At 41.2% G+C, this 27,434-nt stretch overlaps 1 protein-coding gene across 1 annotated transcript in view; it reads right to left on the minus strand.

The window, feature by feature from the left end:
* The window catches only part of Hfm1 (helicase for meiosis 1), an 81,930-nt gene that overhangs the window by 20,520 nt on the left and 33,976 nt on the right, over nt 1–27,434 (minus strand). Inside the window, exons 20-29 of the mRNA XM_041642082.1 lie at nt 23,854–23,945; nt 22,433–22,539; nt 22,302–22,349; nt 14,602–14,699; nt 14,391–14,522; nt 8,700–8,785; nt 8,100–8,183; nt 7,817–7,974; nt 6,386–6,489; nt 5,831–5,977 (exon numbers count right to left, since the gene is read on the minus strand). Coding sequence (XP_041498016.1) covers nt 5,831–5,977; nt 6,386–6,489; nt 7,817–7,974; nt 8,100–8,183; nt 8,700–8,785; nt 14,391–14,522; nt 14,602–14,699; nt 22,302–22,349; nt 22,433–22,539; nt 23,854–23,945 — 1,056 coding nt within the window. The remainder of the gene's footprint in view (nt 1–5,830; nt 5,978–6,385; nt 6,490–7,816; nt 7,975–8,099; nt 8,184–8,699; nt 8,786–14,390; nt 14,523–14,601; nt 14,700–22,301; nt 22,350–22,432; nt 22,540–23,853; nt 23,946–27,434) is intronic.

The following is a 27,434-nucleotide window of genomic DNA, read 5'->3' on the forward strand; positions in this document are numbered from 1 at the left end:
TACTAACTTTAAAAATATACTTTCAAAATAAAAAGACCAGGTGTGGTGGCGCACGCCTTTAGTCACAGTACTCGGGAGGCAGAGGCAGGCATTTCTCTGTGAGTTCAAGGCCAGCTTGGTCTACAAAGCATGTTCAGGAAACCGGGGCTACATATGAAACCCTGTCTTGAAAAACAAAACAAGGTGTGTGTGTGTGTGTGTGTGTGTGTGTGTGTGTGTGTGTGTCAGAGGACAACTTGCCTGAGTTGGTTCTTTCCTGTCACGTGGGTCCTCAGGCATGGCAGCAAGCACTTTTACCCATTGAGCCATCTCTCCTGACCCTGATGGTCTTTTGAATGCTGTGATAATGCCTCATTAATAGATTTTCTTTCATCTGTCCTAACAGGAAGTGCTTTTTTTTTCTTTTTCTTTTTGGATGGACAGACTTATACCTTATGGTAGGTCTCAAAATTTTTCCCTACTTTTTCCTCTGATTTTTTTGTTCTCTCTTTTTAGGACACTTACTTGACTGTAGGCTCCTAGGTTGTCTCTTGGTCTATTTCCTTGGTCTCTGATTTGCTTTCACTTAGATTGTACTTTGCCTCCAGTGTTTGCCTCTAATCACAGATTTGACTTCTCTGTGCCTATTCTTATTCTAAGGTTGCTATTTTAATATTAAATCTGTTAATTCTGGCATTATCCTATGACTCTTTCACCACTTTTGTCTACTCTGGGATTTCTATGTTCCGCGTTTTCCTCCACTATCTGATCGTCCTCAGCTGTCTTCCTTCTGCATATCCACTGCACATGTGAGAACCTAACCCATAGCAGATGCAGGGTCCATGCTCAAACTGTGGGTTTAACACAAAGACAACGGAGAGAGTGATCTCCACAGCCCACTTCTGGAGCCTTGTCTATCAGCCGTTCCACCTCCTGAATTACATTAGCAGTGTTAATTCTCTCCCAAAGGGTTCATTTAATTCACTTAGAGAAAGATGCGATGACCACGAGGAAATGCCTTATAATTTTTTTGTCATAAATCAAGATATTTGCAAGCTGCATTTTGTAAGACTGCCACAAGATGGTGTACCAGGACAGTGTATGTGCCTGCGATCCCCTCAGCAGAAATTAACTGGGTCTAGAAGCCTGACAGGAATTCCACAAGCGCCCCAGTATTTCAAGACAGGTTTGCAAGGTCTTGTCAGGAGTGAGGAGATTATGCTCTATCTATTGATGATGCAATCTTGTAGATATCTGTTAAGCCCTGTTGACTGGTGATATAATTTGTTTTACGTTCATTTGCTGTGTTTTAGTGTGAAAAGCCTCTCTAGATATGAGAGTTATTGAAGTCTACTATTACTGTGTCAGGACCGATGTGACCTTTGAAATTGTTATTGTTTATTTCATGGGACTCTGGGTCCCAAGACCCAGTACATAAATATTTGCAATGGTTATATCCTCTTGGTGAATGGTTCCCTTTATTAATATGTGGTTAATATTTTTCTGAGTAGTTTTGAAGTCTGCTTATCAGATGGAAATCACTAACCCAGCCTGTTTGTGGTTTCTATTTGCTTGATAAGTTTATTTCTAACCTTAGACTCTAAATATTTGGTTGTCTTTTCTAGTTATGTGAGTTTCTTGGGTGACAAGGGATAATTGGATCTTCTTTTGTTTGTTTTGTATTTATTTAGTCTTTGTGGTGGCTAATCTTGACTGTCAACTTGACATTCCTGAGACGAGAGAATCTCAATTGAGGAACTGTCTCTATCTGAGTGGACTGTGGGAGTGTCAGTGGGGAGATTTTCTTGATTTCCAATTGATACGATAGGGCCCAGCCAACTGTGGGCTTAGGCAGGTGGGTCTGAGCTATATAAAAAACGTAGCTGAGTGGTAATCTAGGAGACAAGCCAGTAATCAGAGTTCCTCTATGGCCTTTGCTTTAGTTCCTGTCTACAGGTTCCTGTCTCAAGTTTCTGCTTCTAGGGGAAGATGGTCCATAACACGTAAATTGACTGCTTTTGGTTGACGGTTTATCACAGCAACAGGAAGCAAAGGAGGCAGGCTGTGTCTTCTCATTGGTAAGTGCATTCAAGGTGCTGATGATAGTTTCTGCTGTTTTGATTCTTTCATTTCTATAATTTAAATTTTTTATTTATGTGCACTGGTGTTTCACCTGCAAACATATCTGTGTGAGGGTGTCAGGTACGCTGGAACTGGAGTCACAGATAGTTGTGAGCTGCCATGTGGGTGCTGGGAATTGAACCCAGGTCCTCTGGAAGAGCAGTCAGTGATCTTAACCACAGACTCATCTCTCCAGCCCTACAAGTTACTTTAAAGACTTCAAATTAGTGAAGGGTTTGCTATTATTGATGAGTTTATTGGTTGTTGCTATTACTAATGAGTCTATTATTGCTATTGCTGATGAGTCTGTTGTTGCTATTACTAATGAGTCTATAGTTGTTATTACTAATGAATCTATTATTATTACTAATGAGTCTATTGTTGCTATTACTGATGAGTCTATTATTGCTATTAGTAATGAGCATATTGTTATTACTGATGAGTCTATTGTTGTTATTACTAATGAGTCTATTGTTGCTATTACTGATTAGTCTGTTATTGCTATTACTAATGAGTATATGTTGTTATTACTGATGAGTCTATTGTTGTTATTACTAATGAGTATATTGTTTCTATTATTGATGAGTCTATTATTGCTATTATTAATGAGTATATTGTTGCTATTACTGATGAGTCTATTGGTTGTCACTCTTGTTCGCTGATTTATTGGTTACTCTTTTTTCTCTCCTGGTGGCACTGGATGCTTGATAATTTGCTGTGTCAGACAATATTCATTCCCTCCCAGCTTCCTGGTGCTCATCTGTGCTGTGTATTCTTTCCTATGTTCTAGTGGGTGACACTGTCCTTCTTATTTCTCTGTATTGTTTTTTTAAGGATTTTCTGTATTTCTGACTTAGCATGAATTGCTTTAGCTTGTGTTTGTCTTGAAATATTCCCATTCCTCCTCAGTGTGAACAGAGTACTTTAGTGAGTATAGCTGTCTTGACAGTTGATATTACTTCCAGTGTGAACAGAGTACTTTGGTGAGTACAGCAGTCTTGACAGTTGATATTACTTCCAGTGTGAACAGAGTACTTTGGTGAGTACAGCAGTCTTGACAGTTGATATTACTTCCAGTGTGAACAGAGTACTTTGGTGAGTACAGCAGTCTTGACAGTTGATATTACTTCCAGTGTGAACAGAGTACTTTGGTGAGTACAGCAGTCTTGACAGTTGATATTACTTCCAGTGTGAACAGAGTACTTTGGTGAGTACAGCAGTCTTGACAGTTGATATTACTTCCAGTGTGAACAGAGTACTTTGGTGAGTACAGCAGTCTTGACAATTGATATTACTTCCAGTGTGAACAGAGTACTTTGGTGAGTACAGCAGTCTTGACAGTTGATATTTACTTTCAGGGCTTGAAAGGCATCATTTATGTTTCCTAGCTCAGGGTTGCTGAAGACAGATCTAAATGCTATTATGATCTTTTTGCCTCTTTGCCCACAGCCTTACAGCTTTTAGTATTGTTTGTTTTTTACTTTTGACATCTTGACTATGATAAATCATAGAAAGGTTCTTTTCTGGTCAAATCTATTTGGGGTTCCAAATGTTTCCTTTAACCGTCTTTTTGTAGGCTTAAATTCTCACCCATGATTTCATTAATAGATTGTCTAAATTATTTATGACATCATATATCCTGAGAATTCTAAAATTTGGTCTCCTGAATGTATCGCATGTTTTGTACAAGTTTTTGGTCATATTCATTAATTTCCCCACTCTACATATGACTGTATGTTACTATTCCAGCCTTGCTCTCCATCCCTGAAGCTGCTCTTTGGTTTCTGTCTGCTGTTGCTGTTGTTTCCCTTTCACTTCCAGAATTTGGGTTTTTTGTTGTTTTCTTTTGTTTTTAAGCATCTCAATTTCTGTGGTAATTCCCATAATTACCCTCCATGTTTTAAAAGTTTCCACGATGTTATTGATTCTTTTATCTACTTTTTGACAACTTTGTTGTCTAAATGTTAAACTTACTTTAACATTCTTGGCCAGGTCCTAAATTAATTCCTTATCTGTTTGAGTCCTGTAGCCGCTGACCTTTAGTTCTTTTTTATTTTTTTATTTTATTGAAAAAAAGGAGAAAAAAAGTTTCTGCTTCCTCCCAGCCTCCCAATCCCCTTCCCCTCCTCCCACCCTTCTCCCCCTCCCTCTCCAGTCCCAAGAGCAGTCAGGGTTCCCTGCTCTGTGGAAAATCCAAGGTCCTCCCCCCTGTCCATATCTAGGAAGGTGAACATCCAAACTGGCTAGGCTCGCACAAAGCCAGAACATTAAGTAGGATCAAAACCCCCTGCCATCGTCCTTGGCTTCTCATCAGCCCTCATTGTTCGCCATGACCTTTAGTTCTTCATCTCCCTTGTCGGGTGCTGAGGGGCCGGTCAGCTTGTAGGGTGTTGGGATGGGAAGCTGTCTCACATTCTTACCTTTTCTTTGTTTTGCTTTGCGTATCTTCTGGAGTATATATGTCCTCCTCTTTGCAGTCCCCTCCCCCATTCTTTTTTGCGTATCTTCTGGAGTATATATGTCCTCCTGTTTGCAGTCCCCCCCATTCTTTTTTGCGTATCTTCTGGAGTATATATGTCCTCCTGTTTGCAGTCCCCCCCATTCTTTTTTGCATATCTTCTGGAGTATATATGTCCTCCTGTTTGCAGTCCCCCCCATTCTTTTTTGCATATCTTCTGGAGTATATATGTCCTCCTGTTTGCAGTCCTCCCCATTTTTTTTTGCGTATCTTCTGGAGTATGTATGTCCTCCTGTTTGCAGTCCCCCCCATTCTTTTTTGCGTATCTTCTGGAGTATATATGTCCTCCTGTTTGCAGTCCCCCCCCCCTTCTTTTTTTTAATGTGACTATTCCTGGTTGACTATCTTCACTTGGATGATGTTCAGGAGAACTGACTGCAGCTAACAGTTGTGATGTTTGCAGAGGTCCCAGTGTTAGCTCAGGGCTGCCCACTGGGACACCGAGTCCCAGTGCAGACTCCTGCAATTCGCGTAGCTGCCCCTGTCGTGGTGCAGTCAAACACCTGCTGAAATGACTAGCTGTGAGCCGAAAGGGCCCAGAGTTTGTATACCTACATCATAGCAAGATGACAGACGCAGTCCTTAGATGGCCATGTAAATTATGAGACAGTAATTTGAACACTAAGTAATGGATGGCATCAACTTTTATGTGTAAAAGATAGCTTTACAAATCGTTACCATTTACAAATTTTCAATGAAACATTTGCATGGGAATGGTGCACTATCTGGTATTGGCTTCAGATTACAAAAGGTGAAAACTGAACAAGACATTAGGTACACAGTAAAAGCTATGAGTTGATTCTTGTTTAAGGTGGCTATTGAGTATCCAGGAGTTCATTACACACTTTATGTATGTTTAAAATTACTCCTGGTAAAAAGCTAAATTCATTTTCACTCTGGTCTGATTCATCGAGTCTGAGGACTCCCAAAAATCACCATCCTCCCCAGAGAATGACCCAAAAAGTGAAATACACATGAAAATGGATAATATATATAAAGACTGATCAAATAATGTATTGCTCAACTAACATCTCAATTTGAAAAATATTAATCATAACAGATAATTACTACTATATACTATTAGTATGTTGTTATTATCTGAAGCCTAAATACGCAATCCCAGAGACCAGCAATTGAGAGAGTGATCCTATGGTAACACCCCTCCAGGCCACACTGATGTTATGGAAAGCAGAAATGAATAGTGCTGTTTACCTTCATTGTACACTGCTGCAGCAGCTCTGTTTGAGTGCTTGGGATGAGAAATGTCTGTTTCTAACCTTCCTTGCATAACTGTTTGATTTACATACCTCCTGGGGCCTAAATAAAAGACTGTAAATTTCTGCTGAATATCAAGACCAACTAGAAAGAGAAAAAGATGCATGCAAATGCTTATTAAAATCATATTAAGTCTTTACATGAGGTTATTTATTTTAATTTATATCCCTTATTACTGTAGCACTACAGGTAAGAAGTACAGGAAATTTAAATATTTTTGAAAAGATTAAAATATGATAAAGAAAATATGTACATTTATCTTAATAACATTTTTAAATGCTATAATTGAAATTTAATTATATTAGAAAACAAAAGTCTTTAAGTGAATAAAGAAAATTGAATTATGTTACCTAAGTATATGAAATTTCCCTTAACGCTTATTCACAGTAAGTATATTAGTTTTATTATTTTTCTGTATCAGCTAGCGTAAAGGAAATAATTTTAAATGCTGTCACATTTTTGTATTGATATCTTCATTGTCAATTAACTTACCATAATCAGAACTAATTAGATTAATGCTAAGATCTTCAGATATAAGAGCTCTCTTCACATCAATTTTTTTAGCCCAATTTCCATTTTTTAACAAAACAGAATCCCTGAAAAACAGTAATGTCAACTTTAACACGACGCAAACCCTAAATGAACTAATCTACTGATTTCAGGGATGAGCTGTTCTAAGACAGATCTGCAGTAGCAGTAAACGACCACTGGGACTTCCACCAAGTTGTGAGGAGGAAGAGTTGTCAATGGATCTGTTGTTCACTCCTCACACAGAATGACCTGGAAGTGCGGATCCTCTTGCATTCTCCCCTTCCACCAGCTGGGATTACAGGCATAAGCTACACCTGACAACGGAGCTAATTGTTTAACAGTTGTTGATCCCAAGCTGCACCGATTCATTTGAGGCCAAACAAAAATACACAGTTGTTATTACTAAGACACGAGTTGCTTCTTTAATTTGATTGTGCATAAGTTATATTTATTTGTGAGAAACAACTTCAACAATCTTTTAAATTGAATTTGAAATAGTTTATATCTAATATTGACACAGACAAGAAAAAAATTAGTGAGCTTAATTCATTCTCGTAGTCCCCAGGATTAAGGATTTGTACAAAGTTGTTCTAAGTGTGTGAGGCTGGTTGTGGGAGAGCAGTGACTGAGAAGAGCATCCTACTGCTCAGCCCCTTAGAAATCTTCATGGATCCTCCTGCGTCCTGACAGCTAGCAGACTCCAGTCGTACAGGCTCTGCCATTCCTAACTTAGCGCTGTAGTGATACCGTGAGCTCAGGCAGGGTCAATCTGGACTTTATTATCAACTAGCTACAGTTTCTTCCTCTACAAAATGTGAATTATGATAGCACCTATCTCATACAATATTAAGTAAATCACCATTTGTGGCCTACTAAGTACTAAAAAAGGACTAGCGACGACAGAAACTGACATCTTGAGATTTACATTGTGAGAGAAAAATAATATTTAGAAGACGCTGAAGTAAAAATTACAAAAGGCCCACTAGAGGAACTAGGTAAAATGAGTTACAGGAGCTGTTTACATGTTAATCTGGAGATAGAATCTACAGATAGAGGCTATATTCTGAGTTAAGTACAAGACTGTATTCAAAGAGGAGTCAGGCCATAAAAAGAAGAAGAACAGCAAATCAGAAAGGCCCCGGGGGCATCTGTTCTCTTGTTACCAATCCCTCCATGGTGACAAATTTTATAATTTCTTCATCTAGTTCTAAATAGAGACCTAAAGTTAGCGTTGACCCTCCTCAACAGACAAGTGGAACACTTGCCATTCTTACATCAGGGAACTGTAATTTAGTTGATTATGTGATGATCTAATTATTGTATCTTACAGTAAAAGTTTCATGTACAATATACTTAAAAATAAAATTAATTAAGCATTTCATAATCACTCACATAATTTTGTGCTTAAAAACAACTTGATTATCTGCATCGCCTATGATTAAGGTAGTGTAGTGAGAGTCTGGTGCTGTTCTTTTGGTCTGTAGCTGCTCAAAGTTTCTTAATACAACAGTCACCAATATCTCGGCCTTGGTGTCACTGTATCTAGAAATCTTCAAAAAAAATAACAAGTATAAAAAACTTTAAAATAATCTTACTATTCATACCCAGCTTCAATTTTAGCCATGGGAAGCTTTACTTTTAAGGAGACAGAATATTTAAGAAAGAGAATATTCACCTGCTCCACTTCAAGCTCATACTTTGGTAGATACATCACAGCTTCTTTTATCAGGGTTCCGAAAGGCGGAAGTCTACTTAAAATCTAAACATATTATATCATTATATTCTTACCACAAACACTTAAAACTCTCATTGAAATATTTCTTAGAACTCACAGGCTTAATCAGGTTTGTCACCCACCCCAAACACCAGCAACTGAAATGCTTACAATGAAAAAGGAAATATTTGTGTGTGTGATGTAGCACTAAGAGTCTGTGCAGTATGAGAAGAGCAGAGGTCAGCACTGGCTATCGCTGCACTGCTCACCACCTTTGTCTCAGGAGGACTGGTGCCTACTGACTCCTCCAGACACAGGAGCAGCAAGACCAGGCTGCCCTGTTTTCACCTCTTAGAGCTGGAGTTACAGATGTGTGCTCCTAGGTCCAGTTTCTGACATGGGTGCTGAGCTCTGAACCTGGATCTTCGGGCTTGTGTACATGTACTCCACTGACAGAGTCATCGCCCAAACAAATAAATTTAATAGAAATAAAGACATACACAGTGGGGTTTGGAATTTAAATAGAACCCAGTAACACTAGGAACAGAGAATACTACATACCAGTTCAATTTCTCTTGCATTTGCTTCTTCTATTTTTTTAAAGGAAGTCAAACCTGCATTTACCATGGTATTTGACAATGATATGCCTGTGGAAAATTAACCAAAGAGTGATTTTAAGCCATTTTAAATGAAATAGAAACTTCAGCAACTACATGAATAAAAACTTTTTTAGCTAGGTATGTACTCAGTGGTAGAGCAGTTAACCTAGAATATATAGGACCCTCGTGTCAATCCCCAGGGCTGCAAAAATTAACTGTTAAGTAATCTCGAAAAACCAAAAAAAAAAACAAAAAAACATAAAAACATTAAGTCGACCCACATTGGAGCACCGGACAAAAATCTCAAGGTCCAAATCAGGAGCAGAAGGAGAGGGAGCACGAGCAAGGAACTCAGGACCGCGAGGGGTACACCCACACACTGAGACAATGGGGATCTTCTATCGGGAATTCACCAAGGCCAGCTGGCCTGGGTCCAAAAAAGCATGGGATAAAACCGGACTTGCTGAACATAGCGGACAATGAGGACTACTGAGAACTCAAGAACAATGGCAATGGGTTTTTGATCCTACTGCACATACTGGCTTTGGGGGAGCCTAGGCAGTTTGGATGCTCACCTTACTAAACCTGGATGGAGGTGGGCGGTCCTTGGACTTCCCACAGGTCAGGGAACCCTGATTGCTCTTCGAGCTGATGAGGGAGAGGGACTTGATCGGGGGAGGGGGAGGGAAATGGGAGGCGGTGGCGAGGAGAAGGCAGAAATCCTTAATAAATAAATAAATTTAAAAAACAATAAAAAAAAAACATTAAGTCAAGACTTGTCCTGGGTGCATGACCTGGCTTTTTGGAGCCCTTTCCCTGTGGTAGGATACCTTGCTCAGCTCTGATATAGGGTGAAGGGGCTTGATCCTGCCTCTACTTGGTGTACAGACTTTATTCACTCCCCAAGGGAGCCCTTATCTTCTCTGAGGAGTGGATGGGGTGGGATGGGAGGATGTGGGGAGGGGCAGAGGAAGGGGAGGGAGGAGTTATTATGCAAAATTTTAAAAAATTTAAATAAAAAATATTTTAAAAACATTGAGTCAAATATCCAACAGCTGTAGTCTGTGTACTGTTGAGTGTGTCCTCCAAAGACCACGTGCTGAAGTTACGGTTTATGTCCCTGCATAACCTCTGATGCATTCAGAATCAAGCGTCAACTCTGCTTCTGGAGCTGAATTTCCTAGGCTGAGCGCCTCCACCTGATTCCCTGTTCCTCGCTCTTGCTGAGTATTCTTGGGTCACATTTCCTTTCTCTGCTCCTTACACACATCAAGTCCATGTTACTTAGGACTACTTCACCTGTTTACACCTTCAGAACCTATAATTTTAAATTCATGTTTTACAATAAATTTACATGAATCCTATTTAAAGAGATTCCAAACAAGGCCTACTTATCTAAGCATGTGTTACTGCTGAAGGTGTGACAGACATCTCATTCCTTACTCTAACTTTTCAGTCACTTTCTAGTATAAGCAACTCCTTCATACTCCTTGCTTCTTTCAAGTTTGGTTTTAGAGCTACATTCTCTTTTATGTTCAATAGTACCGATTCATGTGTGTGAAGCAAGATTAATAAAAATTCAGAGAGAGAAACTGGGGTTCAGCCTGAAAATCCAAAATGCAAAACGCCTAGCTACTGGCTCTTACCTTAGGCTGAAATGGTGATCCTGATCCTGCCTCTTGGAATCTCAGAATGAGACTGTGTGTTGAGAGCTGTCTCACCTCACCCTGCCCCACCCGTTTTATATTCCTTGCTAGGGTTGGGATTGAAGGCATGCATCACCCGATTTCTATGGCAACTAGGGTGGCTCCTGGGATTAAAGGTGTGTGTTACCATAACCTGGTCTGTAAGGCTGGCCAGTCGGGCTGTTTTACTCTCAGATCTTCAGGCAGTTTTATCTATACAATTGAAATACCACTGCATGTGTGAAAGCAGACTGGTTTTTCATTAATCTGGAAAGACTGAATACAACAGACACCCAGGCTAACAGTTCTCTAGAAAGCCAAAAACAGTAATTTAGCAGAATAAAACTTATTAGATGCCTTGAACTACTTTCAAAATTTTCTTTTAAGATGCTGTTTTCTAAATCTTGTATGGAACTTCCTTCCCAGGTTAGAATGCCTATCTTTATAGATGACTGGGACATTTAGTTTGCCTGGCCTTCAGTGTGATGGGTCATCTTCTCCGTGATTGACTAGAGCAAGAACCACCAGGAGGAGCTGGGGAAGCTGGGGGGGGGGGGGGGGGAACTGGAGGGAGGAGCTGGGGGGAGGAACTGGAGGAACTGGGGGAGGAGCTGGGGAGGAGCTGAGGGGAGGAACTGGAGGGAGGAACTGGGGGAGGAGCTGGAGGGAGGAGCTGAGGGGGAGGAACTGGAGGGAGGAGCTGGGGGGAGGAACTGGAGGAACTGGGGGAGGAGCTGGGGAGGAGCTGAGGGGAGGAACTGGAGGGAGAAGCTGAGGGGGAGGAACTGGAGGGAGGAGCTGGGGGGAGGAACTGGAGGGAGGAACTGGGGGAGGAGCTGGACGGAGGAACTGGGGGAGAGGCTGGAGGGAGGAGCTGAGGGGAGGAACTGGAGGGAGGAACTGGGGGAGGAGCTGGAGGGAGGAGCTAACGGGGAGGAACTGGAGGGAGGAGCTGGGGGGAGGAACTGGAGGGAGGAGCTGGGGGAGGGGCTGGAAGGAGGAGCTAGGGGAGGAGCTGGAGGGAGGAGCTGAGGGGGAGGAACTGGAGGGAGGAACTGGGGAGGAGCTGGGGGGAGGAGCTGGAGCAATGGCTCTTCCAGGGGTTCCAATCCTCAGCACCCACTTGGCTGCTCACAACCACCTGTAATCCCAGTCCCAGGGGATCCAACACCCTCTCCTGTCCTCCAGGAGGGCACTGAATGCATGTGGTATACAGGCATACATACAAGCAAAACACTCCCAACATACAAAATAACAAAATAAAACAAACACTGCCTAGCAAACACAACTATGTGCATGTTGACGAGGGTAACACCAGAGAGGGTCAGCTGATGAAGGAAGACCCCTCTGAATGCAGTGGGTCTGTCACCAAGGCCAGGGTCCTGAACTGAATGAAAAGGGAGAAAAGCCAGCAACCCAGGCACCAGGAGTCACTTCTCTCGCCTCCTGACTGCAGACGCAGTGTGAGGAGCCACACCATATTCTGCTGCCCTGGTCTGCCCCGATGATGGAGTTTATCCCATCAAACCATGAGCCTAAGCAATCTCCTCCTTTCTGATGGTGTTTGTCAGTTATCTGGACTCAGCAGAGAAAAGCAGCTAATACACTGAATCCCAGCAGGGATTTCTTTTTTTTTTTTTTTTTGGTTTTTTTTTTTTTTTTTTTTTTTTTTTTGGTTTTTCGAGACAGGGTTTCTCCGTGGTTTTGGAGCCTGTCCTGGAACTAGCTCTTGTAGACCAGGCTGGTCTCGAACTCACAGAGATCCGCCTGCCTCTGCCTCCCGAGTGCTGGGATTAAAGGCGTGCGCCACCACCGCCCGGTTCCAGCAGGGATTTCTATTTTCACCCCACTCTCAGCAGCTAACACCGCCACTATCCCAGTTCTGTCACCCTCACTGACTGTGCATTTCATAGAAATCAGTAAGTAGAACTTGCAGAGCATGGTGGCTCACTTCCACTCCTAATCCCAGCAGTGAAGAGGCAGAGGCGGGCAGATTCTGTGAGTTAGAGGCCAGCCTGGTCTATGTAGTGAGGTATAAGACAGCTAGAGCTATATAGTAAGACCTTGTTTCAAAAAAAGAAAAAAAAAACCAGTGGGATTAAAAAAAAGCAGTTGGAGATCTCTGCTCAAATAACAAAGTTGTAGTTAAGGGAATCGGTCTGTGAAGAGCCAGTACTGCTCTTCCAGAAGACCTGTGTTTGGTTTCCAGCGCCCATGGCAGACGGCTCACAAGTGCCTGTAACTCCGCTCTACAATATCTGGCACTCTCGTCTGTAATAATTGTGGGTACCTATGCATACATTAAAATATAAAGAAAATAAAAATTATTTTTTTTAAAAAAGTCTTGTGATAGTGAATGCTTGTAATTCCAACCCTCAGGAGACTGAGCCAGAAGGATCACAAATTCCCCAAAGCAGTCTTAACTACATATTCAATCCATAGCAAAAACAACAGGACAGGGGGTAGGGTTGTGGCTCAGTGGTAGATTGCTTGTGTAGCTTGTGCCCTTGGTCTGATCTTGACTCCCCCGCCTTTGGCACCCCGCCCAGGGCAGAAAAACCCAAACCAACTGAATGAAATCCCTAAAGATCCATCACATAATACTTTGTTTAGTTAGGTTTTTGTTTTGTTTTGTTTATTGGGGTTTTCCTGAAACTTCCTCCATAAATCAGGATGCCTCAGACTCAGAGAACTGCCTGTTTCTGCCAACGTGATAGGGCTAGGGCGTGCACCACAATGCCCAGCTCTTCGGTTGGTTCTGAGACAGGGGTCTCACGAATTAATAGTCCAGGCCATCCTTAAACTTACTTATAACCAGTGCTGGCCTTGAACTCCTGTATTCTTGGTCTATATCTTGAATGGCATGATTATAGGAGCACACCACCACACCCAGCTTCCATTATATAATTTCCATTTTTAATCTTCCCAAGACACATATACAATCACAAAACCAATGAGGCTGTCAATCTTGGAATAATAACTCTTTTTAAAATATTACTTATTTAGGAAGTAGGGTCACAAAGTCAAGGTAAGAAACTGGGAAACAGCAGAATTCTTCAGTCTGATCCAGCTTTTATGACAAGCATATTGTAGCATTTTATAGCACACCCTACACTGGGTTCTAACAGAAACAGAGTAACCTCCTGTCTGCAGAAACACTAAGATGGGCACTAATATCCTGCTGTTTCTGAAAACAGAAAAAAAAAGTCAAATAAATGGCATAATTTTCTAGACTACACAAGGCCTGGGTTTGTTCTTGAAAGTTTTGTATCTTGTCACTAAGGAAACAGTAAATTATTACTCAGAAGTGAGAGATAATGTCATATATTACCTAATCATTAAAACACAGTGCACTGTCAATAGAAGAACAAGATTAGATTTCTCATGTATTTTTGCACTTGATTAGTTTCCCTCTCTCTCTCTCTCTCTCTCTCTCTCTCTCTCTCTCTCTCTCTCTCTCGGTTTTCAAGACAGGGTTTTTCTGTGTAGCTATGTCTGTCCTGGAACTCACTTTGTAGACCAGGCTGGCCTTGAACTCACTGAGATCCACCTGCCTGTGCTGGGATTAAAGGCCTGCACCATCACCCAGCATAATTGACTGTTTTGCATTTGTTTATTTACGTGTGTGTGTGTGTGTGTGTGTGTGTGTGTGTGTGTGCGCGCGCGTGTGTGAAACACAGAGGCTGAGGCAGAGAAGCAGGCTCTCCTTGCACCATGAGGTCTGGAGGACGGTACTCAGGTCGCCAGGCTTGGGAGCAAGCACCTTTGCCCATGGAGCCATCTCACCAGCTCTCATTGGTAATCATTTAAACAAGAACAAATAACATTCTAGTTTTCAAATATAAGCACAGTTCTTTATACAGGCATGTTTTCCTTAAGTTCTATAACCATCATAAAGTAATATTAATAGTAAAATATAGAAGAAACTACAGACAATGACAAACAGCCTGTCTGTCTTGAGTACCTACCGATTTTATCCAGCTGTTTAGATACATGTCGAGAGTTTTCCCAAAGCTTACACTTAAAGCATTTAGTTAAAATCACACTGTTTAAAAGCACAGCAAACTTCTTTTCCTGGCAAGCCACAAAATCTGACAACCCTAAAACAAAATTTCCAATATTAAATATACTATATTAATTTACTGAGAAAAATGAAAATCCATTAATGATTTAACATACATCTTACAATTCGTGAGCCACTTCTGAAAATCTTCGAGGTATCTTGTGTCAAAGTAAAATCTTGTATAGGAATGCATCCCAGCTGAGCCTGTATGAGACTAGGGAGAACACAGTTCATTATTTCCCTTGAAAGGTTACTGCACAGGACTCGGCATGACTGCTGAAGCGTTCCTCAGGACTTCACTCTGCTTTGATTTGTATGGTGCTATGGGATTCTGTTTATGTCACTACGTTGGAGGTCACTTTTGACTTCCCTTTCCCAACCTCACAAAATTCAAATTCTTGTTAGCTTCTCACACTTTTTATTCAGCCAATTTCTCACTGTCTCAAAAATTTAAAGTATTTAGCAAAAAATGGATGAAGTACTGAATGAGGTGTTTTCAACACTGCAGGAATGTCCTTGTAAAGCTATCTACAGACACAAATGTAGGATATGAGTAAAATTAATGGCATAAACTACTTCTAAATTAAAATTTACATTTAATAACAGTACTTCATTAATAAGTAGAACATTTCAAAATTATGTTTTCCTGCTAGAAACCATATCAAAACTGGCAACAGTAAAGCAGGGGTAGGAGCGAGGGGGATTTCTATGAGTTTGAGGCCAGTAAGGTCTACGCAGCAAGCTCCAAGATGTCCAGGGCTACACAGAGAGACTGTCTCAGAAAAAAAAATTTAAACAGTAATGTTATAGGAGTTTACTTTCCTGTGTTGTCTTCAGTAGAAAGAGAAATCTCACTCTCTAGCAAGGTGGTTCCTCTGCCATCTCAAGTAATGGAGGCACATGGCAATTAAGTAACGACTAACTCATAAAGTGTTGATTCAGAGAGGACTAGCTTCAACGTACCAGACCACGATGGTTCCAATACAAATTGCTAGAATTCGTCAGTGCAGGGTGCCATGCCATCTCCTAGAACCACTGAACCCAATACCCAAGCTCAAGAAAGCAACTACTGCTGAAGAGGGAAGGCGCAGTAACCAGAGCCGTGCACAGAGGGGTGTACAACATTCAGGAACTTGAACAGATCTGAAATTCACTAAAGCAAGGACAAGGAAGCCATGAAAGTGATAAAACCAGACACCAGCATCTACTGAATGCATTATACAAACTCTGAATTAGGAGACCAATTCCACCATACACACTCTTTCCTTGCCTATACTCAAGTAAGATGCACAAAAGTAGAATATTATATATATGTATATTATATATACATATTTTATATGGGTGAAACTAATTGTGAAGTCACCAACTTTTTAAATTAGTTAATTAATTTTAAAAAACTATCTTTTGTCATTTTACATACTAATCCCAGTTCCCACTCCCTTCCTTCCTCCTGCACCCTCTACTTTCTCCCCTACCCCCACCCACTTCTGAGAGAGGGTAAGGTTTCCCATGGGAAAAATCACCAACTTTTAAGTTCATTGCCTCAAACAAAAGAATATATTATCTAACTTAATATAAAAGAATGTATTATCTAACTTAATATAAAATAATATGTTGTCTAACTTAAGGCAGGGTTGGTGGAAGCACCTCAAATACAAAAAAAAGCATTCTACAGATGTCTGTGGGAAGAAATCTTGATTTGACTCAGTAACTGATGAAACAGAGCACACTGGGAAAACCCGCCAATTCAAGAGCTCCAGTTGTGGCTTACTTTCCCACACAGCCACATTCCTGGCCAAGTCACTGCTTATCAGAATGTCATTTCATTTGTGCGATAACAGGATTGGGTCATATGATTTCTAAGATCTCTGAAGCTGTTTGAATTGTTGCAGAAATACAGTAGATAATCCACATTAACTTTAGTTCCAAGCCATAGGTCTGCATTAATAATTGCAGGGAGAAGGCTGTTTTCTTTTTTTTTTTTTTCTTGTCAAAGCCTCCGTTTATTAGAGACGGGGTACAACTTTTATAGGGTAAAGAGTTGGGGGGTGGGCGCAGGGGCCTGGGCTCTTGCCGCATGGTTCACGTTGGTCACATGGTCCGAGTTGGTCACGTAGGCAGGAGGTTGTCTTCGGTCAGGTCACTGTAGGCCAAGAAGTCACTGAGTTGACACACCTAGATCCCTAGATAGTTTGGAATGTGGGGTGGGTTCCGCTAACAGATAGCTCTCATTAACAGCCAATTTGGGTGTGGGGTAGGCTCTGTCAATAGAACTATTCCTAACACAATTAAGGGTGTGGGGTTCTCTGCAGACTCCCCAGGGTGATGGTTCCTGTAATGATTTTAGGAGGAAATTGGCTCCTGACAGATCCCCCTTTCTTTTATAAAGACAGGCAGCTATTAAGTGAAGGGCATCAGGTCAGAGTCCAACCACGGTGTCAGATCTAAAGGAGAAGGGACTGGGACAAGGAGAGACCCTCCTCTCGAATGGTGAAGCAATTTACCTCTCCTGGGAACAGAGGGGTGCCTTATGATTCTTAGGTCGAGTGGGGACCAGGTCTTTATCCCCCTTACCCGTCCTAGGATTCCCAGTATCCTGTCTTAGGTTGGGGGATTTCCTGCCACAAGTCACCCGTCCTTGGAGCTCCTCAAATGAAAGTATCTAGCGAGATTTAAAGTAAACAGATCACAGGGCACCCTGTCTTAGGCTATGTAGAGGGCACTCCTCGTGCCTGGCACCATGCCATTGTTGAGCCGGTTTCTACAACCTCTGTATAGTGTGCTGTTCAGGCGAGGATCCACACTAACTCCCGTCATTGGGCCCCTGCGTCTATCATTAATAAAAAGGCTGTGAGGAGCTCCTCAAACAAAATATAATGATATAATTTTGGGCACCAATAACTCCATCTTCCAGACAAGAAGAAAGGGCATTTTCCAAACCCAGTATTCACCTTTTAATCTGGCCTTAGGTATCCTCCTTCCTAAATGCCTATTCCACATAAAATTACATGTGCTGCCTGCCAACAATTAGGGCAGTGTAAAAGGGATCTAAATCTAAAAATTTTTTTTTTGCCATGATAATTTTATTTTTTTTTAATTTATTTATTTATTAAAGATTTCTGTCTCTTCCCAGCCACCGCCTCCCATTTCCCTCCCCCTCCCCTAATTAAGTCCCCCCCCTCAGCCCGAAAAGCAATCAGGGTTCCCTGTCCTGTGGGAAGTCCAAGGAACCCCCCACCTCCATCCAGGTCTAGTAAGTTGAGCATCCAAACTGCCTAGGCTCCCACAAAGCCAGTACGTGCAGTAGGATCAGAAACCCAGTGCCATTGTTCTTGAGTTCTCAGTAGTCCTCATTGTCCGCTATGTTCAGAGAGTCCGGTTTTATCCCAGGCTTTTCCAGACCCGGGCCTGCTGGTCTTGGTGAGTTCCCAGTAGAACATCCCCATTGTCTCAGTGTGTGGGTGCACCCCTCATGGTCCTGAGTTCCTTGCTCGTGCTCTCTCTCCCTCTGCTCCTGATTTGGACCTTGAGAATTCAGTCCTGTGCTCCAATGTGGGTCTCTGTCTCTGTCTCCTTTCATCGCTTGCTGAAGGTTAATATTCAGGAGGATGCCTATATGTTTTTCTTTGGGTTCTCCTTATTTAGCTTCTCTAGGATCACTAATTATAGGCTCAATGTCCTTGGTTTATGGCTAGAAACCAAATATGAGTGAGTACATCCCATGTTCCTCTTTTTGTGTCTGGCTTACCTCACTCAGGATAGTGTTTTCTATTTCCATCCATTTGTATGCAAAATTCAAGAAGTCCTTGTTTCTTACTGCTGAGTAATACTCTAATATGTATATATTCCATACTTTCTTCATCCATTCTTCCATTGAAGGGCATCTAGGTTGTTTCCAGGTTCTGGCTATGACAAACAATGCTGCTATGAACATAGTAGAGCATATACTTTTGTTGTATGATAAGGCCTCTCTTGGGTATATTCCCAAGAGTGGTATTGCGGGGTCCAGGGGTAAGTTGATCCCGAATTTCCTGAGAAACCGCCACACTGCTTTCCAAAGTGGTTGCACAAGTTTGCATTCCCACCAGCAATGGATGAGTGTACCCCTTTCTCCACAACCTCTCCAACAAAGGCTATCATTGGTGTTTTTGATTTTCGCCATTCTGACAGGTGTAAGATGGTATCTTAAAGTTGTCTTGATTTGCATTTCCCTGATTGCTAAGGAAGTTGAGCATGACCTTAAGTGTCTTTTGGCCATTTGAAGTTCTTCTGTTGAGAATTCTCTGTTCAGCTCAATGCCCCATTTTATAATTGGGTTGGTTAGCCTTTTACAGTCTAGTTAGAAGGCTGTTTTCTGAATATCTGGGAGATAAAATTGACTAAGAGGTTGAAAAGTACCTAAGAAAGAATGACCTCCTATAGCTAAAGAAGAAAAAATTCCCGAGTTAACTGGCTTCACTGAGTTAAGTTAAAAAATCATTTTACTGGCCAGGCATGGTGGTGCACAGCTTTTATTCTAGCACTTGGGAGGCTGAGGCAGGCAGCTCTCTGTAGGTACAAGACCAATCTAGACTAAATAGCAAGTTCCAGGATAGCCAAAGCTACATAGAGAGACTCAGTCTTAAAACAAAAAGAAAAGCCAAAGACAAACAAAAAGCTTTTTACCTTGAATACATCATTTAAATCAAAATACCTAAGTGTCAATGCCTAAATACCCAGGAAATCACTTTTAATAGCAGAAAAGTAAATCTCTGCATTTGTAATTACAAACTGGGCAAAAGCCAGAGGTCACAGCGCACCTTAGTTACAAACTCCCCATCTCGACAAAAGCCAGAGGTCACAGCAAACTTTAGTTATAAACTCCCCATCTCAACAGAAGCCAGAGGTCACAGCAAACCTTAGTTACAAACTCCCCATCTCAACAGAAGGCAGAGGTTACAGCAAACCTTAGCTACAAACTCCCCATCTCAACAGAAGGCAGAGGTTACAGCAAACCTTAGCTACAAACTCCCCATCTCAACAGAAGGCAGAGGTTACAGCAAACCTTAGCTACAAACTCCCCCACCTCGACAGAAGGGTCATCCAGTCAGCCATGCACCATGCACTTTTCTCTCCTAGAATCCCACTCCCACTGAGCTGGCTGCGCTGGCTGTGCTCTGATGCTGCCCATCCTCACGCATGCTTCATGCATGTTCACTGGACCCTGATGAACAAAAGCACATGTCTTTCTACTGTCTGCTTTCCCTCAGCAGAACAGATTGTCAGCAAGAGATTTGTCTAATTACATTTTTTCCTTTCATTTATTTCTTTATATATCTCTGTCTTTCCTCCCCTTCTTTTCTCCCCTGCTCTTCCCTTCCACAATAGTGGGGCTGAGGGTAGGGCCTTGGAATACCTAGGCAAGCACTCTACCACTTGGAATACCTAGGCAAGCACTCTACCACTTGGAATACCTAGGCAAGCACTCTACCACTTGGAATACCTAGGCAAGCACTCTACCACTTGGAATACCTAGGCAAGCACTCTACCACTTGGAATACCTAGGCAAGCACTCTACCACTCACTTACATCCCCAGACTCACAATTTATTTTAACTAAAGTCTGAATGTTCTTGGAAATTAAATTCACATAAAAATTCTGACTTCTTATTTTTCTATAAACACATTATTTTTTAAAATAAAGAAAAGAAAATACATTTTAAAACAGAAGAAGCTGGGCGTGGTAGCTCCTAACAGCCATCCTGGCACACAGAAGGCTGTAAACTGAAGTCTCTGTCCTGCCCAGCCCCACAGCCGTTCAGTCCCAAAGAAGAGGCTTATATTAATTATAAACTGTTTGGACTGTTAGTTCAGGCTTCTTATTAATCAGCTCTTACAACTGAAATTAACCTTACTGGTTTAAAATGTTTTACATTGGATTGGATGTTTTTATATTGCATACAAATTTTGTATATATCTATTTGAGATTACTTTTGTTAGAACATACTGTACATATATTTCTACTTTTGTTCAAGGCATTGTACCTATATATCTCATATAATTATGTAATGCAAATTCCTAGTCTTTGAAAGTTATTATTACGAACTGTTTGGGATAACAGGTTAATAATCAGTCACCTATTATAATTGAACTTACAGTCACATTAGGTATGTTTTCAAGATCAAACAAAGATATATTTTAGATAAATAGGTCATCTTCAAATACTTCTACAGATCTACAGAATATGGCATTTAAGAGGTTTTGATAACCCTAGGGTCCTTTTTTTTTTTTTATGACAATGAGACATGTCTGCTCCAGGCAGCACCAATCTACGTCAGTTAAGATAATGGGCATTAAAGATGAAGCTTACTTTCTTTGTGGTAAAAGTAAGCCACTGGGCAAGAAAATGTCAGTGCCTCAACTGTTGACAATATGCTGTCCTAATCAGACAAGCAGGACACAAAAGAAAGTGACTGCCAAACATTGTAAAAACAAGGAGGGATATCCTGCTTCACAGAAAAATCTGTCGAATATGCAAGGCCTGTAGGCTGAAGATGGAGCCAACATTTCAGAGGAACTTTGGTTGACTGTCCAGGCAGCCAGCTGTTTCTGTCATTACTTCACATTTTTTGGAAGTCGCTTGCTTGTTGCAGTTCCTGCTTACTCAGTTAGTATTATTTCCTTCTTGGGTCTCCGAGGGGGCTGAAGACTAAATAGTTATAGTATTAGGCACAAGACTTTGGACTCACAAGATAGGATAATGGAGTATTTCTGTGAGTCTGTCAGAGGCAAATGGACTAGACATGTTGTTGTAGTTACTGCCTATATATATTGTATATAGTTACTGTACTTATTGTATTCCTTTATGTTATTATAGCCTCTTTTTATTTTAGACAGAAAGAGGAAATGTACTTCATTTCATTTGTACTTTAATGAACAAAGCTTTCCTGAGGATCAGAAAAGTAAAACAGCCACAGACCAGGCTATGGTTGCACACACCTCTGATCCACATAGCCACTCCAGCTTGCCACAGACACCAGTAAGTAGTGGCGCACGCCCTCAGTCCCAGAACTAGAGAGGATTATAGAACGGAGGAGACAGCTCTCCAGTCTCAGTCTCATCTGAGATTCCTGGAGGCAGGATCGCCATTTTGGACTGGGGTAAAGGTAAGAGCCAGTAGCTGGCTGTTTTGCTTTTCTGACCTTCAGGTTGAACCCCAATTTCTGTCTCTGAGTTTTTATTAACTGTGCTACATTAGGCTATGGTAGAAAACTGAGTTTTGAGACCAGCTGGTGATGTGGGAGTGTCATATATCAATCTGTTGATTTCATTGGTTAAGCAATAAAGAAACTGCTTGGCCCTGTGGGTGGAGTAAACAGAACAGAAGGCTGGGAGGAAGAGGAAGTGAGGTCAGACTCCACAGCTCTCCTCTCGGGAGCAGACGCCTGAGAGAGACGCCATGCCCCGCTCCAGGGCAGACACACGCCATGAAGCTCCGACCCAGGATGGACAAGGCTAGAATCTTCCTGGTAAGACCAGTTCTCACAGATTATTAGAGATGGGTTGATCAGGATAACAGAATTAGCCAGTAAGGGCTAGGGCTAAAGGGCCAAGCAGTGTTTAAATGAATACAGTTTGTGTGTTGTTATTTCGGGTAAAGCTAGCCGTGCGGGCGGCTGGGTTGCTGGGGACGCAGCCCCGCCGCTCTTATTACTACAAGCTGGAACTAATGCAGATTTTGTCTCAAAAAAAATGGGGGAGGAGAGGAGAAAAACCCTCATACATATGAAATATGAACAGGTATACAATATTTTAGGATGCTAGAAAATTTTCATTACCAATTTACTTTCATCTCTCTTGTTTTAATCCTTCCTTCCATTGGAAATCTGCAAATAAAAACACACAAGAGCTTTTGTTATTTAACTGAACAGAGCCTCTGAAGTTTCATCCAGTCTGTGTGACTTCCTACCTGATGGTGATCCGGTTTGGGTCTTTGTTTAAAGTGTTCAGTGCTCTCTTCTCACTTGTCCTCAGCTGCACGTCCAGGAACTCATTACAGCTGGCTATCATCGAAATCTATGGTTTAAGTATTTGCCAGTTTAAAAAAATTCATTTTAAACTTTTTCTTAGCCCCTTTCTCTGAATTTCCTTATTTTTCATGCTGCCCAGGGGCACCCTAGGTTTATTCATTAGCAAAGCAGAATTTAAAAGACGGCTTTATATATCTTACCTCTTCAAGAATTCAATCACTACCAAACACTTAGAAGCTTCTAAATGCTAGACATTAGCATATAATGTGAGCAGCATCAGGATGGCATCCGACAGATTACAAGGCTGAACGAGATCGGCTGTGTCCTACGTGGTACAGAGGGAGGCACGCAGAGCAGGCTGCTCTCCTCACTGCTCTCTGCACCCTCCCGTAGCTGCAAACCGCCATTCCGATAATTTAGTAATGGAAAGAGGCTTCACATGCGGAGAGATTTGGATTTGTAGACTGGTAGTGGGAGATGGGACTACATGCTCTAAACCTCTCACATGATAAAATCAGCCAGATGGTGCTGACACTGAATATTTGTTAATCTTGAATCTTCTTAGAGAACAATATTTACCCAAAAATACAAACCTTTTACTTCATCAAAGCTTGCTCACATGACTCCTAACAATAAACAGATTTCTTACTGTGCAGTCTTTAATATAATAACCTTATTGTGGTAACTAATTGATAATTAAAAGAGAAAAGCATGGTTTAAAATTGAGAACAAATATCTTCTTCTACCAGTCCTTTCCTTTATGCTCATGTCTCCAGCAACAGGGGAAGGACCCAGCAGAATGCCCGTGTCTGTCCTCTACTGTAGCTGCAAGCCTGGTCCTGATGACTTGTAAGCACAATCTATTTCTTGGTCTCTTTCTCCAGAATCTGCTCTTTTTTCCTGGGTCATCCCCACTCAATCTCCACTGCTACTGCTGCACTCAGGCAGATGACAGCAGACAGGGTCAGCACAGCAACACGCTGTCCTGCTAGAATTCACAGCCACTCCCTCACGGCAGATCTGCTAGCTTGCCTGTCATACTCTCATGGAGTCTTTATCACATACCACATGTGGAAAGCACTCCTGAGGTAATCGTCATTACCAAGTCAATTTTAAGTTGCAGAATAGTAGCCACACCTATTTGTATATAAATTTTCTTAACTTTGATAAGAAACACAAATGACAATATAATATATTCTTAGGCATTATATTCCTTAACTCAGGATCAAAGGGAAAAATAACCATTTAAATCATTTTTCCTTTCTGCTCATTCAATTTTAAACTATAGGAGATATATAAATCAGTTGTCTCTCCAATATTACATTTATTCTACAATTATTAACTTCTAATGAAAACTTACTAAATCTGATAAAGTTTCCTTTCCACTGATTGTACAAAACTTCTTCACTGTCTCGAATGTAATATAGTACCAAGCCATTAGTCTTCCTGCCTCTGTTAGGAAAGACGGAAAGACAAACATTTTCACATTAGCTGAAAAACTTGCTTTTTAAGAAATCAGTTGTTGTAGGGGGCTGCTTGTTCATCCCGGCTGCCCAGAACCAAAATAATCACACAGAAACTGTATTAATTAAATCACTGCTTAACCCATTAGCTCTAGCTTCTTATTAGCTACTCTTACATATTAATTTAACCCATTTCTATTAATCTGTGTATTGCCATGTGGCTGTGGCTTACAGGCTAAAGTTCCATTGTTGGGATTAAAGGTGTGTACTACAGGTCAGACATGCTGAATCTTTCCCGGAAAGACTGATGCTACACAGATTATTAGAGATGGGTTGATCGGGATATGAGAATTAGCCTGTAAGGGCTAGAGTTAATGGGCCAAGCAGTGTTTAAATGAATACAATTTGTGTGTTGTTATTTCGGGGCATAAGCTAGCCAGGCAGCCGGGGTGCTAGGGAAGCAGCCCCGCAGCTCCTATCACAACAGAATGGCGCCCAGATGTGTGGACAGTTGAATCCACTGAAAGCCTGAGAAAGCTTGGGAAAGAGTAAAGCATGTTTTCTTGGTAGCAACAATTTCTCGGGTCTACTCTGCTTGCTAGAGGCAAGCAAGTGATCTCATCTAAGAGAGGCTTCCTGACTCAGCTTTAGCTGCAAAACCCTGCAGCTCATTAAGAGGTCCTGCCATGAAACACTTAAATGGTGTTGACGAAAAGCTGAAAGCATGCTTTTCGGTTTTCAGCCATAGCAGGAAAAAAGCTGCGCCGTTTAAAAATGCCGACTTTCTGGGCCGTCCTGCCAGAGCAAACTCTGACTCTTTTACACAGGCAGTTCGTGCGGTTTGCGAGCACAGGCTGCTGAAGCTCGCTTGCTGGCAGGGACCTTGAAATGCCATAGAGTTGTGGCGATAAACATGGAGACAGCCTGTATCTCCGCCATGAGGCTGGGAAACTAAGGAATCGGCTGAATCCAGCCGCCAAAGCAACAGCTTTAGTCCTACCAATATTGCTCAGTAATTTAAAGGCTCATGTGGTCAGAAAAAGAGAGACATACAGTAAAGAGAGATTCAAAGACAAAGAAAATTTCTAAATGGTTTACTGTGTGTTAAAAATAAATGCAGGCTAAAAGTTAAAGTTCTTAAAGTAACAAACAAAAAAAAAAGGAAGAAAGAGAGTAGTTGGGTGTGGTAGCACACGCCTTTAATCCCAGTGCCTAGAAGGCAGAGACAAACAGATCTCTGTGAGTTCAAGGTGTAGTAGTGTACACCTTTAATCCCAATGCCTGGGAGGCAGAGACAGGTGGATCTCTGAGAGTTCAAGGACAGCCTTGTCTACAGAGTTATTCCAGGACAAAGATATACAGAGAATATAAAATAAAAGTAAAAATAAACAAAATAGAGTTAAAATGAAGCCATACAAAGATGGAAAATACACAGAGAATCTTGATACTATATGCTATTATGCTCTATTTGAATTGTTTGAATGCTGAGGAAGGAGCAACAGCTGCTAAAAGATATTTGTTTATAAATGTTGCTGAACTAATCCAACGTAGAGATTTTGAAAATACCTTGACTTCAGAATTTGGATCTAAGGATATGATACTTTGGAAAAGAGATTCTTCTTTTGTTTTCACAGAGGATGTGACCCTTTGGATTGCATCTATCCCAATATGGTATGATAGACCACGTCCTCCTGAAAGGTTGCTGTGAACACCCTTAAAAAATTGCTTTGCTCAACTGCCAACTGAGATGAAACTAGCACACAGGTTATACCATGAAAGACCTAATTAACGATGCCCCATTCAGCAGGAAGCAGTTTGGAGAGAAAAAACTGTGCCCATGTTCCCAAATATTGTTTATAAATGTTCTTTTACATTTAAAGGGGGATATGATATAGATATGAATAATTTGCATTGGTATGGATTTTAATGTCAATTTTGTTATATGTATATGTACTTCTGCTCTTGATTAAGGTATTGTGATTGTGTAGTTCATTTAAAAATGTAATGTATATAGGTTGTTAATAGATAATCATAATAGTCAAGTTTGTAGTCATGTTAGTTAAGGTTTTCTAGATGTACATAGATATATTTTAGATAGGCATTCTTCATATCTTTAAAAGATTATAGAATATGGCATTTTAAATGTTTTAATAACTTAGGACTTTTCATGACAATGAGACACATCTGCTCCTGGCAGCACCAATCTACTTCAAGAAGAAGATGGGCATCAAAGAGGCACCTTATGGAGTTTGATAGCCATTTGGGCAAGAAACTGCTCTTGCCTGGACTGTTGCATAAACTGGACACAGAGAACCCACAGAGAGAGGACTACTGAACTTGCCTAAAGGTGAGATGATCTTTCAGGGTTCCTGATTCATGAAGGAGTCTGCGAGACATTCTGCAGGACACAACAGATAGTGACTGACGGCCTTTGAAATTTCCTGCTTCATGGAAATGTCTGCTGGAAACTATGGGACTGTAGGCCAAAGATGGATGCCCCAATGGTGCAGAGGAACTTTGGGTGACTGTCCAGGCAGCAAGATGTCTCTGTGATTTCTAGAGTTTTGTAAGTTGCTTACTTCTCATTTAATATTATATCCTTCTGGAGTCTTTGATGGAGTTAAAGAATACATAGATAGTTATTGTTTTCCTTAGTTATGAAAAAAGATAAAATAGATGTAAATATTGTAATGTTTACTTGATAACTGTTTTGTTATATGTAATTTTGCTATGTTAAAGTTAAAGCCTTTCCTTTTTGTTTAAACAGAAAAAGGGGACATGATGGAGGAAGGTCATTGGTTAAATAAAGAAACTGCCTTGGCCCTGATAGGTTAAAATTTAGATAGGCGGAGTAAACAGAACAGAATGCTGGGAGGAAGAGGAAGCGAGCTCAGAAATCATGCAGCTCCTCTCAGAGCCAGATGCCATGAAGCAAGCTGCCAGGTCAGACATGCTGAATCTTTCCCGGTAAGACTGATGCTACACAGATTATTAGAGATGGGTTGATTGGGATATGAGAATTAGCCTATAAGGGCTAGAGTTAATGGGCCAAGCAGTGTTTAAAAAAATACAATTTGTGTGTTGTTATTTCGGGGCATAAGCTAACCAGGCAGCTGGGAGCTGGGTGGCAGGAAAGCAGCCCGCAGCTCCTACAACATTCCATCTGGCTCAGGCAGGGCTACATGGCTTCTCTCTGACCCCACCTTCTCTCTCCCAGCATTCAGCTTAGTTTTCCCCACACAGCTCTGTTTTCTTATAGCTCTGCTGTAGGTCCAAATCAGTTTTTTTATTTATCAATGGTAATCACAGCATACCAAGGGAAATCCCACATCAATCAGTTAAACAAGTATTTCCTTAACACTTAATTAGTGGGCGCTGTGTGCTTGTAATGACCCCTGTATTGCATGAATTCTAACTGGTATTAATAATAAAAACTCAGAGTCAGCCATCAAGGGGTAAAAGCTGAAGGACAGAGAAG

The sequence above is a fragment of the Microtus oregoni genome, unplaced genomic scaffold, assembly GCF_018167655.1.
Source record: "Microtus oregoni isolate MIOR12 unplaced genomic scaffold, Mior012 000072F_ref0000427, whole genome shotgun sequence".
NCBI classification, from domain to species: Eukaryota; Metazoa; Chordata; class Mammalia; order Rodentia; family Cricetidae; genus Microtus; species Microtus oregoni.